This window comes from Pseudorasbora parva, chromosome 15 (assembly GCF_024679245.1).
Source record: "Pseudorasbora parva isolate DD20220531a chromosome 15, ASM2467924v1, whole genome shotgun sequence".
Lineage (NCBI taxonomy): Eukaryota > Metazoa > Chordata > Actinopteri > Cypriniformes > Gobionidae > Pseudorasbora > Pseudorasbora parva.
This window is the reverse complement of record NC_090186.1, coordinates 35,618,003-35,634,716: the sequence shown is the minus strand read 5'-3', so window position 1 is coordinate 35,634,716 and position 16,714 is coordinate 35,618,003. Positions and strand designations below refer to the sequence as shown.

Genomic DNA, 16,714 nt, shown 5'->3' with positions numbered 1-16,714 from the left:
AGATTTTGGCACGCCTATGTTGTTATATTTTCCTGCGGTTGATACGCCTTGACTGAATCGGAGTCAGTTCTGCATACTGAATTTATGCAATTAACTTTTATCATCATCAACTTTCAGTTTCACTACAGGAGAAATGTACAGCGCAGGGTCTTCTTGGTTTCCCACTAGATTATCGTGGATTAATCCGAACACATGGGGCAAAACCAAAGAAAAGGTAACGTTACAACAACATTCAAAATGTACTAAGTAATATTAATAATCCAAAATACGCTTTTGTTGCTCCAATGGTGCTAGCAAGAAAATCCATATTAAAGAGTGCTTGTGTCAGGGTTAATATGTGTCTAATAATAATCTTTATTTCCCTATGTTATAGAAGGGCAGAGTTCTCCGAGAACAAATCAAGGCAATATCAGGGTCTTCTGCCCTAGATGGTATGTGTGTCACCTCATCTGATGATCATTTTTATAATGACATTTGTTTTTATCACACCCCCATGGCAAATGTAAAAATAAACGCATTAAACCGAAGTTTCTGCTGTGTGACATGCAACATTATTTCCACCTGTTTACAGATGCAGGCATTGATGATGCTCAAGTCCTTACTTTGACAAGAGAGGATGTGAATGAGCTTTTTCCAGGTATCAGGAACTTTCAGCTCCGAAGGACGATAATGTCACTCATCACAGACGCAGTGAAGGTAATGTCTTCATAAGTGCCCCCCAAAATATTCACACACTCCTAAAAATGTAGGAATTTTATTAGTGGCAAACAAATGATCCTAGAGCTTTTTCACAATAACTTTTACCCAACAACAAAGTCTATTTTGGATAGATGTTTTAGGTCACGTCCTCTGAATTAAAGTACACAGAGGCGTCTTTGCAAAGTTGCTAAGGTGCAGTTAATTTCATTAAATTGGAACACACCCGTGTTTGACAACCAGAAGGTGTCTAAATGTATATACCGGTACTTAAAGGAATAGTTAACCATAAAAATTAACATTCTATCATCATTTACATTTACTCACCATCAAGTTGTTTCAAACCAAAGAGTTTCTTTCTTCTATTGAACACAAAATATATATTTTGAAGAATGTTGGTAACCAGACAGTTGACGGTAGCCATTGACCTCCATGCAGGGGCATCACTAGATCCATTTTAGGAAGGCTTTATCCCCCCTAAATTTCTACCCAGCCCCCCTAAACATTTGGAATTACCTCTGTAATATGTACACTAATTGATAAATGGTCATTCCCTTTAAAACTCACATGAAACCGGCAGCAGGTTTAAGCTAGCTCCAGTATTTTAGTCTGCGTTATCTAGCATGTTCATCAAAAGCAGAGGACATGTGTGCATATATTGATAGATTGTTATAATGTCTGCATCTGTGTAGTTATTTGTCATAAATGCAGTTTTTACATAAATAATATGATGTGGAAGGGAGCAATACAAGAAGGTTTCCCATTCACTGTAAAATGTGGCCTTATTTACTATTTGAACAAATTTCTTTCATCTAAATGGCTTGAGACTTTTCCTATACTCTTACTAAATTTCAACACAAATTATTGCTAAAATGTGTTATAATTTTCATTTTATAATATAAATTGAAAGCAAAACATGCTAAAAGAACTATATAAGGAAGTGATGGCAAATGAGCTAATTAGTGCTCATCTTCTGCCATCTACTGGTTATAGAGGTCATTTCATGTTTAAAATGTTTGACAGAAATCTTCCACAAAAGCATGACACATTTTCTTCTTTGAAGATTATTTACTGCAAAAATGTAGTTAAAATAGTAGCATTTAAAGCACTACATGTGTTAAAAAAAAAAAAAAAATGTTTTTTGTGGAAATTTTACGATCTGTAGGATTCATATTTAAGATAACCATTAAATCCATTAAATTTGAGAAAAAAAGGTCTGAAAATATACAATTCACTTTTAAACTGTAGGTTTACCTCAATATAAAGATCAGTAAAACTCTCATCAAATCCTCTTGTTGCACCAAAATCCAGCAAAGCAACCTGTGGATTGAAGATTGACTATTAAAAATAATAATAATAATAATAATAAAAAATATAAAAAAATTATATATATATATATATATATATATATATATATATATATATATATATATATATATATATACAAATAATAATAAATCATTCAAATGTTGCCAATATAGAAAATTACTGTAATATATAGGTTATTTAAAATGATTTAAAAAAAAATAGGTGTAGAACTTATTGTCTTGTTCATGCCTATCATAGTATACACACATTATTTTTATACATAATTTTATACATATTATACATAATATTATTAGTATTATTTTTAAATCATACCTTCATTGGGGGCGGAGCCCTCCGTATACTGAAACCCTAGAATCACCCTTCCGCTTCAATGGTATTTTTTTCTTCTTCTATGTAAGCCAGTGGCTATCATCAACTGTCTGCTTACCAGCAAGCATTTGTTCATATAATTGTATTCATTCATGATTTTTTTGATTCCTAAAAGGATTCACTTCAATCTGGCCCAGAAACATTTTCCGGAGCACTGAAGCATTTAATGCAGAAAAACAGCAGTGAGTAACTTATAACCCCCACAATTTTTTTAAGTCGTAGCAGAGAACCAAGGGACTTTTCTTTGTGAAAGACACGTTTCATAGCGGCCTTACAATTTTGTCCCAGATGACGCTGCCATTCAGGAAGTTTTGAAGGAGTCTCTTCGAGCTTTTAGAGAAATGGAGGAGCAGCTCAAAGCAGCACAAGCATCTTTGAAACCATACATTGAGGTCTTGAACAGCCTCGCCGAGGCATCAGCTAAAAAAGAGCACTGGGATACAGAAGAAACTTCAAGCAGAAGATTTCCATCACAAGCTGATTTGAAATCTCCATCCATAATGACTCCTTTTGGTGAGTAACAATAAAAAGTCTCTTGTGAGTACATGCCTTTTCATTCAAGTGATCAAACCATATTTTTTAAGAAGGTAAATTAAAGGTTTAAAAATATGTATTTTGCCTTATTGAAAACAGCGGGGTCCTAAAATCTGAGAGCACTAGTGAAAATTGAAAAAATGATCAGTGTAACCATTTATTTTAGTGAAAAGTCTAAGTAATAATTTAAAGCCGGCATGAAAGTCTTTTTTCCCTATCTTTACATATATCCAAGTGAAAAAATGTAGGGCAGGATTGATTTTGTGCATCTGGAACTGTGGTTTGCTATTGGTTGAACTCATGTGAGTGACAGGTTGCCCCGCCCTCGCTCCAGTAAACACACCCTCAGAGAAGATATGTTGTTGCAAGAGGGAGGTGAAGTTTTTTTGATTAAAGATTACAAAAGGCATGTGAATTTTGCAATAATGTGCATGAATACATTGTTTAAAATAAATTAGGGCCGGGACTTTAACGCGTTAATTAAGATTAATTAATTACGTGACTTTAACGCGTTAATTAATTATGCAAAAAAAAAAAAAAATTAACCACACCTATTTTTGCACCGCGGAACACCGTTCACTAAACATTGGAAGTAGGCTAGTAGAAGAGTTAAATACATACACGCAGCGCATGACAGAGAAAGCAACAGAAATATGCGCGCATGAGGAGAAAAGCGCTGCGCGGGACGTGCTCGCGCTGTCGGACTCTGACCTGAAGCGCGCCGCGCCCACGCGCCTTTAAGACAACAAAATGCGATTGCCATTCAGTTCTTTCGCGGATTATTATTTGGTGTTGAATGGTCAAACATATGTAAAAATGCGTGGTCTGGCGAGTATTCAGGTAAACACAGTCGGATGTGTCTTTAGTGAAGGTGTAGCCTACAGCTGAGGTAATTAGATCCGTGTAGGTCTTAAGCCAGACCATATATTCTGTGATTAATGTTAAGCAAACAATAGAAAACCACCACATGCTTGGCTGAATAACTAAATATATATTTATTAAGAATTAGTGTAGAGTTAAATTACAGATTGTAGACTAAGTAAGCAGTTTTATATTTGATTTTTAAATTTCTATCTTGACTTGCTACTGTTAGGATGGACCTAATGTAGCTGAGAAATAGGCCTAAAGCACTCACTTACGAAAGGAAAATATATTTACCAATATATTACTTATATTACCAATATTATAATATATTGTAAATGCATGGAATAATATATTGATGGTATTTTACAATATATTATATATTCCTGTTATATATTGCAAAATATACAAATGATTGCCGCTTTCATATATTGCAATATATTGGAGAATATAAATATTAAATCCCATATATGTGAATATATTGTCTAATGTATTATATGATATTTTCCAATATATTGCAATATATTTTTGTTTGTCATATTGTTTGTAATTTGCATTTTTTGCTTATTTTTAAAAACAGATACTATTAAAAATCTATATTATAATTATAAGATCACATTTAAAAAATATTAAATTACTCGTATAATAAAATAAGATTTTGGTCATCCCAACCTGTCGAGAAGTGAAAGGTTAGTGAATGATAACATGATTGATAATGATGATCTCTGTAAAGATCTTCACACTGGCATGTAGTTATAGCAATAAGAGGAGGGAATGGTCAAAAACCAGGGCAGGAACATGCTGGCCAAGTGAATTTTTAGTAAAAAAATTAAACAATGAATAATTGTTTGAAATGTTATGTTGTCATATTATTCATTTTACCTGGTTTTTGTTTGTTTTTACTGTGGTATCGATTTAGTATCGGTATCGAGGTATTTTAGTCTGGTATCGTATCGAAGTCAAAAATTTGGTATCGTGACAACACTACTAAACTTAATGGCAAACATTGCGCTGGTCTGCTGGACTGAAATAAATAAACAATATTTTGTTGATTAAGCTTATGTATTCAGTCATTATTCAATGGTATACTAAAAATACATGTGAAAAATTACTTCTCATTGTTCTCAGGTCAAATATTTATATGCAATTAAAATGCGATTAATTTCGATTAATTAATTACAAAGCCTCTAATTAATTAGATTAATTTTTTTAATCGAGTCCCGGCCCTAAAATAAATACTACATGAAAAAACAGAATTGTTGAATTTAAGGGACTCTACTAGTTTGTATAAAACCAGCATGATCTGAAAATGAGCCAAAGAGCATTTTTTAGCTACAATAGAAACAAGAACATCTGACCGTCTGTACAAAAGACGTCTGTTTCTATCAACACTGAAATATTAATTAAAAAAAACAAAATTCTTTAAGATTCTGCACTTTCAATTAACATCACATTTGCTAATTTTCCAATAATAAAAACTGTAAAAAGTAAAATAAATTTCCCACTTTTCATTCCACCCTAATGTTTCTTTCTCTTTTGCAATCCTTCAGTCAGAGTGCATCCATTTATTTGTGGCCGAACCTTGGGAGTTGACAAGCAAATTCTTGCTCAGCTCAAGGGAGCTACAGAGAGTGAACTGTGGGACTGTCAGTTGATCCTGATCTTCTGTCCCGTTGTATCACGATCTGGAACTGACACTGAAGATGCATTGAAGAGAGTTTCAGGTAATCATTCATTACAGTGTTTAACTAATTTTCACATCATATTTGTATGGAATCTTAGACTGGATAAACTCAGCCTGATTTGATTTCGCCCTGTAACTCAGTCGAGAAACCTGTACATTCATTTCTAATGCTTCTGTTACACTTTTGCGGGAACTATTCACAGACTGGCTTATCCACCTGGCATGCTACTGACGGGTTTAACACGATGACTGATAGAGAAGCGACGGGTCGTTGCCCGTTGATCACGCCTCTTGTGGTCTTATTGTTTAAAGGACTATCCAGTTGCATCAGTTTATTTATAAAGAAACACAACAATGTATAAAAGGCTCCATTACCTTGTATCTACACTATCGCCCCGTAGCAGCTGTTTTTTTAAAAATAGGCTAACGATTGAGTCATAACAAACGCGACTCTGTCGCACAGTTGAGAAATTACCGTATAGACAGGAGGAGACGCTTGTAGGCAATCTTTTACTGTCTATCAGACAGTCGGGGGGACGTGGAGACATAAAGTCCAATAAACTCAAGGGAAAAGAATGGGGTAGGGGTGTCCATGGTTAACCGATTAACCGTTTTGCGTAGCCGAGTGAAACATTTTGCTCGGTTAAGTGGCGTCAATGGCGTGTTTTGAATTTAGTTGTGATATATTTTTGCACCACTAGAGACTGCCAGAGTGCTCCCAGACATTTGTAATATCCACAAGAAGAAGTCATGACCAGCTTTCTAACATGAAGCGGGCAAAGAAAAGTACAAGTGTGGGAGCACTTTAAAATTGAGAGTGACAGGGCAAAATGCAAGTATTGCAATGCAGTGCTTACCGCATTTTTCAGGCTATAAGTCGCTCCGGAGTATAAGTCGCATCAGTCAAAATATGCGTCATGTAGAGGAAAATAACTTAAGTCGCATTAGGGCAGAAGCAGAGCGGGAGCTGTGCATAACAGATCAGAAGAAAGAAAGTTTGAAGTGAGAAACTTGTGAGGGACTAGCGAAAAGCAGAGGTTACTTTAACTGTAATGAAGAAAACAAAAAATGCTAATCGCGGACTGAAAGCAAGATGGCCAGAGCTGAAGGAACGAGTCCACAGATGCTTGAACTCTCTGCCGGGAGAGGCTCAGCCGCGCGAGTCAAACGCTGTGTGAATCATTCTCGGCTGCATATTTTACTACATGCCCTAATCATGCAGGCGCCCTCGCGGCCACTTGCATTGCTCGTGAACTGGAGCGCGCATCTCATCCTAATTCAACGATACTCAGCGTAGGCCTCACAGACATAAAATATATCTTAAGAAAGCTTGAAATGTTTTTTAACAATTTAAAACGAAAAGAAATAGGCTACTCTCTGATTAGGTAATCCATGATGTGCATTTCTCTCTATAGGCGCGTTCACTACGGAGATGGCGATCGTCAAATTAATAAACTAAAAATAATAACTCTGACGCACACTATGGTTAACCAACTATTAACCGCTAAGGGCCTCGGTTTACGGTTAATGAAAAACTTGAAAACGTGCAGCCCTAGAATGGGGAGAAGCCCATAGTGAGCCAAAAGCAACGGGACAAAACATTTAAACAATGTGATTCAGATTTCACTTTCCACAACTATTAGAAGACTAACAACTGTCAGACAGGTTGCTCACATTACATCTACGTCGTCAAGCTCAGTCTGAGCCTGGGCAGTTCGCTCAGCCATCAGGAAGTGAGTGCTTCTAATTGACTTCATTTTCCGCCGTTGAAGTCTATGGGATCGCTGTGTCTATTTCTTTTACCGTCTATGATTCGAACCCCTCAAATATATTTTCAATAGCATATTATAAACTCACGAGAATACTTTATTACTTAAAAGAAGTAAATATACATTAATGAGCAAATATATTTTTGAAAGAACTAAGTGTTTTTAGCTAAGAATAAACTAAAAAAGTTACACAGTGTAGCTTTAAGTCCTTCATAGACATTCTGTTTTACATTCTTCTTTTGTTTTTCTCCACAGTGGATAAACCAGCTGTCCTGGTGATGATGCACCATACCTTCAACCCTAACTATGCGTGTCCCAGCTGTAATATAACATCTTCTCAAGTGAACATTGTGGAACATGTCAACGTGCTCTTCCATGACTCAATGTATGGTCTTCTGAAGTGTGCAGCAAATCAACATGCAATCGACAAACTTCAGTCTGTCATATACCAGTACAAGGTCACGCCTTGAAACGCTTTAGCTGCCGATTATTAAAAATGATGATTCAATGCATGTCAGTTATATGGTCATATGAATGGACAAAATCAAGCCTGCTAATAAACATTTAGAACTGGTTTGTTGATTCCAAAAATTTAATATTCAGACGATTTCATTACAATTTTGAGTAAGAACGCCAACAGCAGGAAGATTAGAAAAAAGCCTTTTCCACCAATGCTCTGATATCATTACATAATGCTTTCCTCTAGTTCTCACCTTCCTGTAGGCACATTTAAATTCATGTACATCTCACACATCAGAGAGGTGATACCTCATGCCATCATGATTAATATCCTGGCTTTTTAAAAATGCATTATGAGAAGTTGCGCGTTTTACAGGCTAAAAACAAGCAAGCCTGTAGCCAACCTACATAGATAACACGTACGTGGCTGTTGCAGGTGTATCAAAACCTGCACGGAACTCTATTCTTCTTCTTTAGGAACTTCTCTTTATCATACTTTGGCCTATATTGTGCGCATCATTCACAAATCACAAACCGAAAAAAGAAAAATACCATTGTAATGCTTTCTCAAACAATATATGCATCAGAGTTAATATACTGATTTGGAGGAGACGGTCCTCACAAACGTAGTCCGGCAACCCGGGGAAAAAAAACGTTGGCATGATTATAAAATGTTCTACAGCCAATCGCAATTCTTGATGACCAGTAACCAGCTTTCCAGGTTATAGGAATTTCCGTAGGCACATAGATACATCCGTCTGAATAGCAGTCTTTGCGCCACACGGCCATGGATAATCATGGATATTATTTCCCATTAACACACTCAGAAGGAAAAACAAAAGCCAAAAACAAACATGTATGATGGTATGGATGGGTCAGTCGAGACAAAAGTGCCATTCGTTTACATTCGAGTGATTGGCCAGAGCATTTTGTGATAATCCAAGTTTCTTTAGTTTGAAAAGCCCCGTCACTTGGTCGGTCCTTTCTTCCGATTGCTCCAGTAATTATTGTAGGCCTTGTTAAACATGTTCTTGCAGCAGAGCTTAGCATTCAGGCGGGAGCAGATGAGGAAGGAGCCGCCCATTTTGCGATGCAGGGAGTAGGTTTCCTCTGGTGGAGGGATGAGCCGCTGTTTCAGCATGACGGGGATGAGGTTGTGGATGCGCTCTGTTGTGCTCTGTGCCCCAAAGTCAAAGGGCTCCACGGAGGCAAAAGCCTCACCCAGGATCATCACCGCATCGACGTGGGCGTTCACCATGGCCTGTATGAGGAGAAAAGGTTGTGTTAACATGACGGTCGTATGTGCAGCCCCAAACACAAAATACCATGATGGTATTTTCACACCTTAGTCTCATAACCAGTCAAGAACTTCATTTCTATGGATTGCTTCAGCACTCCTTCTCGATCACCCTCTGCTGCAGCCTTGATGATCTGTTTTAAAGAGCAAGATACAGCTAGTAAGTGTCACCGGCGGGCACAGAATCATTACATTTTAAAAACAGTAATATCCCATACTAAACCTACACTAATTTTGACAAACTATATATCATTTGAAATTTTACGATCTGTAGGATTCATATTTAAGATAACCATTAAATCCATTAAATTTGAGAAAAAAAAGGTCTGAACATGTACAATTCACTTTTAAACTGTAGGTTTACCTCAATATAAAGATCAGTAAAACTCTCATCAAATCCTCTTGTTGCACCAAAATCCAGCAAAGCAACCTGTGGATTAAAGATTGACTATTAAAAAAAGTTTAAAGAAAGACGTACATATTTTTGATTTACTGTAAAAAATGCTCAATTGAATGCTTATATAATAAGTAAATATATATACACACACACGCATATATTTATATATATCTGATCATATCATTAGAATATCATCAAAAGGTTGATTTATTTCACTAATTACATTCAAAAAGTGAAACGTGTATATTATATTTATTCATTACACACAGACTGATATATTTCAAATGTTTATTTTTTTTCATTTGTATGATTATAACTGACAACTCACAACTAAGAATCTCAAATTCAGTATCTCAGAAAATTAGAATATTGTGAAAAGGTTCAATATTGAAGACACCTAGTGCCACACTTTAATTAACTTAAAACACATGCAAAAGGCCTTTAAATAGTCTCTCAGTCTAGTTCTGTAGGTCACACAATCATGGGGAAGACTGCTGACGTGACAGTTGTCCAAAAGATTACCATTGACACCTTGCACACGGAAGGCAAGACACAAAAGGTCATTTCAAAAGAGGCTGGCTGTTCACAGAACTGTGTCGAAGCACATTAATAGAGAGGAGAAGAGAAGGAAAAGATGTGGTAGAAAAAAAGTGTACAAGCAATAGGGATAACCGCACCCTGGAGAGGATTGTGAAACACAACCCTTTCAAAAATGTGGGGGAGATTCACACAGAGTGGACTGCAGCTGGAGTCTGTACTTCAAAAACCACTGCGCACAGATGTATGCAAAACACGGGTTTCAGCTGCCGCATTCCTTGTGTCAAGCCACTCTGGAACAACAGACAGCGTCAGATGCGTCTCACCTGGGCTTAAAACAAAAAGGACTGGACTGCTGCCGAGTGGTGCAAAGTTATGTTCTCTGATGAAAGTAAATTTTACATTTTCGTTTGGACCCTTTCTTTGTATTGGTCTTAAGTAATATTCAAATTTTCTGAGATACTGAATTTGGGATTTTCATTAGTTGTCTGTAATAATCATCAAAATTAAAAAGAAATAACATTTGAAATATATCAGTCTGTGTGTAATGAATTAATATATTATACAAGTTTCACTTTTTTATTGTAATTAGTGAAATAAATCAACTTTTTTCTTTATAGATAATTGATGCGTGTGTGTGTGTATTTATATATAGATAATTATTACACACGCATATTTTGTGCATGTTTTTATTTTGGATGTGATTAATCGTGATTAATCACTTGACAGCACTACTAATGATATAATTATTCATATGTATTAATAAGTATGCATTAAAGCAATAAACATTTTAATAAATATTTACAGTAAAGCCTTACAAATTCCTTATATATATATATATATATAAAGTATTTCAAATAAATGCTTTTGAACTTTCTATTCATCAAAGTATCATGAAAAAACCGCATCACTTTCCACAAAAATATTAAGCAGCAATAGTTTTCAACACTTTCTTGAGAAACAGCATATTAGAATGCTTTCTGAAAGATCATGTGACACTGAAGACTGGAGTAATGCATGTCATAAAACCTTTACATATTAAAAAGTGAAAATACAGGAATAACAGCGAACTAAACAAATTATTCTTATATTTCAGTTTCATCTACACTTTAGACAGGTTGTGCAAGTAACTTGGAAAGATCAACGAATGGTCATGACACTCTTACTTACCCTGTGGGTTTGTGGATCATAAAAGAAATTGGACCAGTTGGGATCCGTCTGCATGTATCTGAACTCGAAGAGCTCCCTCAGACACAGGGTCAGGATATTCTCGCAGATCTGAGCATCGATAAAAAAAGTGTGGTTTACGACACCTGTACTGGACTGCTTTAAATCATATGTAGTACTTAGTGTGAAGTAATAGATCAGTTCTATCTCAAAACAAAACACCCACTGTTTACAAACTACATAACTGATGCAGGCTCAAATCATACTCATACGGTCTGTTTAAAACATTCAATCACATTTATTGCCTTCATTTATGTCAGTGTACTCCATTTTCTCTGTTCAGGGTTTGGTCAACACATTTATTTATTTTAAACTTCATTCCTTAAATTTGTTTTCTATGGAAATGACCTTGTTTCAACTTTGCCCTACTAATGCAACAAAACACTTCCACCACCAGGTGGTGATAATGTTCCAGGAAGCCCACTGACTTCCATACTGGGCACATTTGAGACCATGTGACCCTCCCATCATAATATAAAGTGGCCTGATACCACACCACATTTTAACTTATATAAGTGCCTTTCCTTATACAACTCGCTAAACAGTATGATATATCTACGTTACTTACTGTAAATCACCGGAGAACTAAAAGTGCTAGAAAGTAAACTAAAAAAATTCCATTCAAAATGCAATATTGTTAATATTTATTATATATATATTTTTAAAAGATTATAATGTACCACATACTGAAGCAACTTAGGTTAACTTGATAATACATACATACTTTTTAAGAAAAATAATTTAAAAATGCATCAAATATATGATACATCAGGCTTTTAAGGAAGGTTTATTGTACATCCCTCAATCATCAGTGTTGAATTGAATTATTGCCTTGCCTAAAACTAACCATTTAAATATCATCTTACTAAGACACATTATTGGGAGATACAAAGTGACAACTTATATTTAAAATTTTATGCAAGTAGTCTGCTATACCATTATAAAGAACATTGATTTACAATGTAAATCATTGGTTTACATTACAAGCGATGATTTTATCTTACATCCTATCCATATAAATATCAGCAAATGCACCAAATTGCTCATTTTGGACCTTTTTTCCTCTCAAGGATAAGCTCCATATTTTTGTCTATGCCACACAAGCCTGATGTATCAAATATAATCAACAAATATAATCAACAACGTTCTTCAAATGCATTTATTTTCTAATGCATTTTGTCTAAAGGTTCAATCATTTATATGGTCTATACAGGGTTTACAGTGGTTTAACAGTACCAGTGAATACCTCATTTTTCAGCTCTTGTGACAGTCCTTCAGCCTGATCCAAAGGAAACCCAGGCACCAGTTCTGTGGTGAGGACGTGCTGGCTGCTGAATTCGTCGATTACCTCCGGCACGTAGAAGAAGGGGTGATCTTTCAGAAGTTCCCTGCCAAAAACCACAAAGCTTCTGAGTCACTAAACACAAGCAAGCCACCCTGTAAAAGCATGCCACCCGGCACGTGCACCACAGACAGGACGTGCTGATGAACATGCGCGCACGTCTGGTTCTGAGGGATGTGGGGAAAGCTGTGATGCTGTTCTCTGGAAGTGAGGAATTCCCAAAATGGATACTAAAATGTGTTACATCAGCTTGAAATGACAGCTTTTTAAGCAATAACAGGTACATAAGCTTTGATTTAGAGTGTATAGCAGCACTAGATTATAGTCAAACTAGCAATTTTTGAACATATGTAGCTACACTAAAAGTTAATGTTAGAAGTAGGAACAGTCAAACCAAATGTATTCAGACATCTTCAAAATTCTCACATTATCACAGTTTATTTGCTCTAGTTTAGAAAATGGTAATAAAATATGACAAAGTTAAACTGTCATAAATTCATCTTGATAATGTCATAACTGATAGAAAGGTTTGTAATGGATTACAATCAACCGATCAGCTGTTAAAGTTAAGTACACAACTAACCAATTTAGGTCAAACAATGCTTAATTTTTTTTAGTCTGTGGTGTGAAAGTTTGCATTAGCAATTAAAGAAAAAAGTCAGGTCAAAGCGTCTGAATAATTCTGGTCCCAAATTATTATCAGTTGTACTGGTAGTATGAAGAATTTTATGGGTATAATATGTCACAGTTTACTTTATTTTGCTATCCTCATGTACATAAATTAACCATAGTGTCCTGCACCCACTAGTAAAAAATGATATCTGGTGTTTGAATTTTTGGTTTAACTGTATACTAACTATACTGAGGCTACTTAACAAGGTAATATAGAAGTATCAGATTATACTTTTTTGTTAAATTAGAGCCATATTTAGCTTGTAAATAAACTGTTGTGTAAATGTTGACAACAGATTCTTTGAAAACATGCAACTGAATCAAAAGGCAGTAAATTAATACATTTATAAAAAAATGCTGCCTATTTGATACTTGTGCACATCAAAAAGTAATTTTCCTCCTTAGTTTCTTGGCATTGTTTTCCAGAACATTCTTAAATCAATAGTATATTTATTTGCGATAAAAAAAAATTCTTCTAAAAATAAAAAACAAAACAAAAATCAATCAGGAAAATATTTCTGCCAATGGGCAATTTAAAGGATAAAAAAAGTGTTATTTTCTTAGTCTATCTGCAGATGTTTTTGTTTTGTTTTAAGCATAACCCATGAACAATTTCTCACGTAACATGCCATATTCTAGTAAATGTATCTTGATATGTATTTGGACTAGAAATCAAGTCAAGACAAAAATAATAAGAAAGTGAATTTTGCAATGTATAAACACTACTGAGTGATGACTCGGTGAATGGAACTGGTTCAACTAAGTCTTTTTACTGTTTATATTATTCTAATACATTATGTTTTCTGTAAAGCTGCATTGTAAACACTGTTTTAATAAAGCTTTAAATAAAGATTTACTTCCCTAATAACATCCTGACCAATAAGCAACTGTTGTCAGACGAGCTTTTGCTCTTTTCTAATGCAAGTCTAATTGTTGAGTTGGGTAGATTCAAACGCAACTTAAATATATGAAAATATATATTATGTACAATTAGCAACAGTGACAACAGAGGTGAAAAGGTAAATTGTCCAAATGAACCAATTCAATAAAATCAATTCGACTACCTGACAAAGGGAAGATATTCTAGAAGAATGCGCTAGATTACCGGTATATCCTCAGCTCTTCTGGATGTAAGGCTGTGTGTGCAATGTTTGTAAACTACGTCAATACTCGCAGGAAGCAAACGTGCTACTTTATTTTAAAACGGGGCTAATCTACTGAACACTGACACTCTCATTGATTTGCTCAAAGGTAAAAGACACAGATCCCACCCTGAAGGGATTACATAACTAGATCTCCCTCTTGGAACATGCGTTTCGTCCCCCTCTCTGCAAAGTAGAGGACAGGACGCAGGGTACAGGCCGCTTGTCAATACTTATTATTTACATTTGTGCTATATTTAAAATAGGTCAGCAGTTCCTTAAAATCAAATCAAAGTCAAACCCTGGCCTTCAAGCTAGGCTCAAAATAAGACCACAACGCTCCAGAGAAGCTGTTATCTGAGGATACAGACGTCCACAATCATTCTGAGCCGGTGTAGTGTTATTTATGTGTGCGTAAACCTTTATTTCAAAGGGTGTTATGGCACAGGATAAACTTAGCTAAAATATCAGTTACACAGCAGCCTGAAAAGTCTTGTAAGAGCCGGCAGGCCGTCTGTGATCCCTCGGACCGCCGGTGATTTTAGAGAGGGGTAGATTAACCAATACAATGACGGGATGCTCCGATTTGGCAGTAAGAATAAATGTCTCCTGCTTGCTTTCACTCACTTGAATTTTCGAGCACACTGGGCTTCCCTTATGTAATCACACTCCAGTGCCAGCTCACGTCGCATCACTTCTATCAAATGCTCCGGAAACAGACCTGCATGTTCAGAAACAGAGTCAGAGATGAGTCGATAGGTTAGTTTGTATTTTGAAAAACATATATTTGATTCACCAAGAGGTTGAATTCACAATGCTTTCAAGGGTTTTTGTGTATACTTCCCTTGTGGAAAACAATTCTTTTAACACTACCTTTGTGTGTGTGTTTGTGTACATACATACATACATATATACATATATACATATATACATACACACACACACACACACACACACACACACACACACACACACACACACACACACACACACACACACACACACACACACACACACACACACACACACACACAGGTTTGTTTCACTATATTAGTGAGGACATTACATAGACTTCCATTGATTTTATATCAGGTCAATTATATTTTCTATCCCCTAACCCAACCCCTATCCCTAAACCTACCCATCACAGAAACATGTGCAGATCAACAGATTTAAATAAAAACATGTTATGGCCGATTTATAAGCCTTTTTAACTAGTGAGGACCAGTCCAATGTCCTCACTAGTGGGTCATTTTCATGTTTTACTATATAAGTCCTCACAAGTATTGCCAAACAAGGAACACACACACGCACGCACGCACGCACGCACGCATGCACACACACACACACACACATCATAAAACATTTTCCAGTATATTTGGCAATACACTTTATCCATATTTCAAAGTATTTATGAAATTATAAATATAGATACACTTAAGTGGGTCAAAAAAGCATTAAATTAATTGCATTTAATAAAAATTTGAACTGTAAAACATTTTTTTTTATTTGCAAAAATCATTACATTCAGTTCGCACTTAAAGGTGCAGTATGTAATATTGACATATATCAGTCCAAATTCTAAATATTGGAAAGCGTTGTTTCCCTGTCCCTTCCTCCTCAGACTCACGCGGGTTGCTAGATTGAGGAAACGCAACAGGAACAGGTGCACTTAACAACAGAAGGGGACGCACGCGCCTTACACTGTAATTTGTGATTTGTCAGTTGATTTATCCACGTTTTAAATGCCTCTGGTCACAGGGCTTTTAGGTGGACGTTAGGTGGCTTTTTAGGTCGGGTAGAATGTGAGATCTCGAACCCACATTCTAGTGGGTTAGAATGTGGGTTACCAGTTTGCTTTCTGGCTTCCACGACTGCAATACACTGCGTTTTCCGCCAGCTGCCAACCTGGGTGTCGGAATACCATTGGATAAATTGGCAACGGAAGGGATCAGACGGACTAATACAAAAACAGACATTACGACACGAACACACATTTCAAAGTAGAATAAGTAATTGTAGCATTGACCTTTGGAGAAACAAATACGCAGACAAAGCATCCTAAATATCTGCGAACATATGCTATTCAGTAAATGCTTTAGATCTTAGACTTAGATTTCTTAGAAAAGAAAAGATCTTTTAAAAGAGATTTCCATAATAAGCACTCTTCTTAAACCTATGCTGAAGTGTACTTCTCACAAGGATTGGCATGACATTGAAACATATTTCGGGTATCTGCTATGTGTCATGTCTCTCGTTTGGCAAAAAGAAAGATCGGCAACGCTGTGGTGATATTTACGAGCTCAAATGAAAGTTCAGACTATATTTGGAGGATTAGGCTTCCCTGACAGCTGAATATTTAACAGGCACTGATCAGGCAGAGTAGCGGACACTGTTGT

The 16,714-nt window shown here is 35.9% G+C and overlaps 2 protein-coding genes across 2 annotated transcripts in view; one reads left to right on the top strand and one right to left on the bottom strand.

Moving 5' to 3' along the window:
* The first annotated feature begins 122 nt into the window (after nt 1–122).
* On the top strand, nt 123–8,343 carry si:ch211-245h14.1 (uncharacterized protein LOC563420 homolog). The gene is made up of 7 exons (XM_067417907.1): nt 123–214; nt 374–431; nt 572–696; nt 2,510–2,576; nt 2,683–2,907; nt 5,340–5,513; nt 7,498–8,343. The coding sequence occupies exons 1-7, from the start codon at nt 134–136 to the stop codon at nt 7,710–7,712; spliced, it is 945 nt and encodes a 314-aa protein (XP_067274008.1). The 5' UTR covers nt 123–133; the 3' UTR covers nt 7,713–8,343.
* Nucleotides 7,814–16,714, bottom strand: part of coq8aa (coenzyme Q8A, genome duplicate a) — a 40,079-nt gene continuing 31,178 nt past the window's right edge. The window contains exons 10-15 of the mRNA XM_067417906.1: nt 14,943–15,036; nt 12,406–12,547; nt 11,103–11,210; nt 9,363–9,428; nt 9,046–9,132; nt 7,814–8,962 (exon numbers count right to left, since the gene is read on the bottom strand). Of these exons, the coding sequence (XP_067274007.1) occupies nt 8,669–8,962; nt 9,046–9,132; nt 9,363–9,428; nt 11,103–11,210; nt 12,406–12,547; nt 14,943–15,036 (791 nt within the window). The 3' untranslated portion in view covers nt 7,814–8,668. The remainder of the gene's footprint in view (nt 8,963–9,045; nt 9,133–9,362; nt 9,429–11,102; nt 11,211–12,405; nt 12,548–14,942; nt 15,037–16,714) is intronic.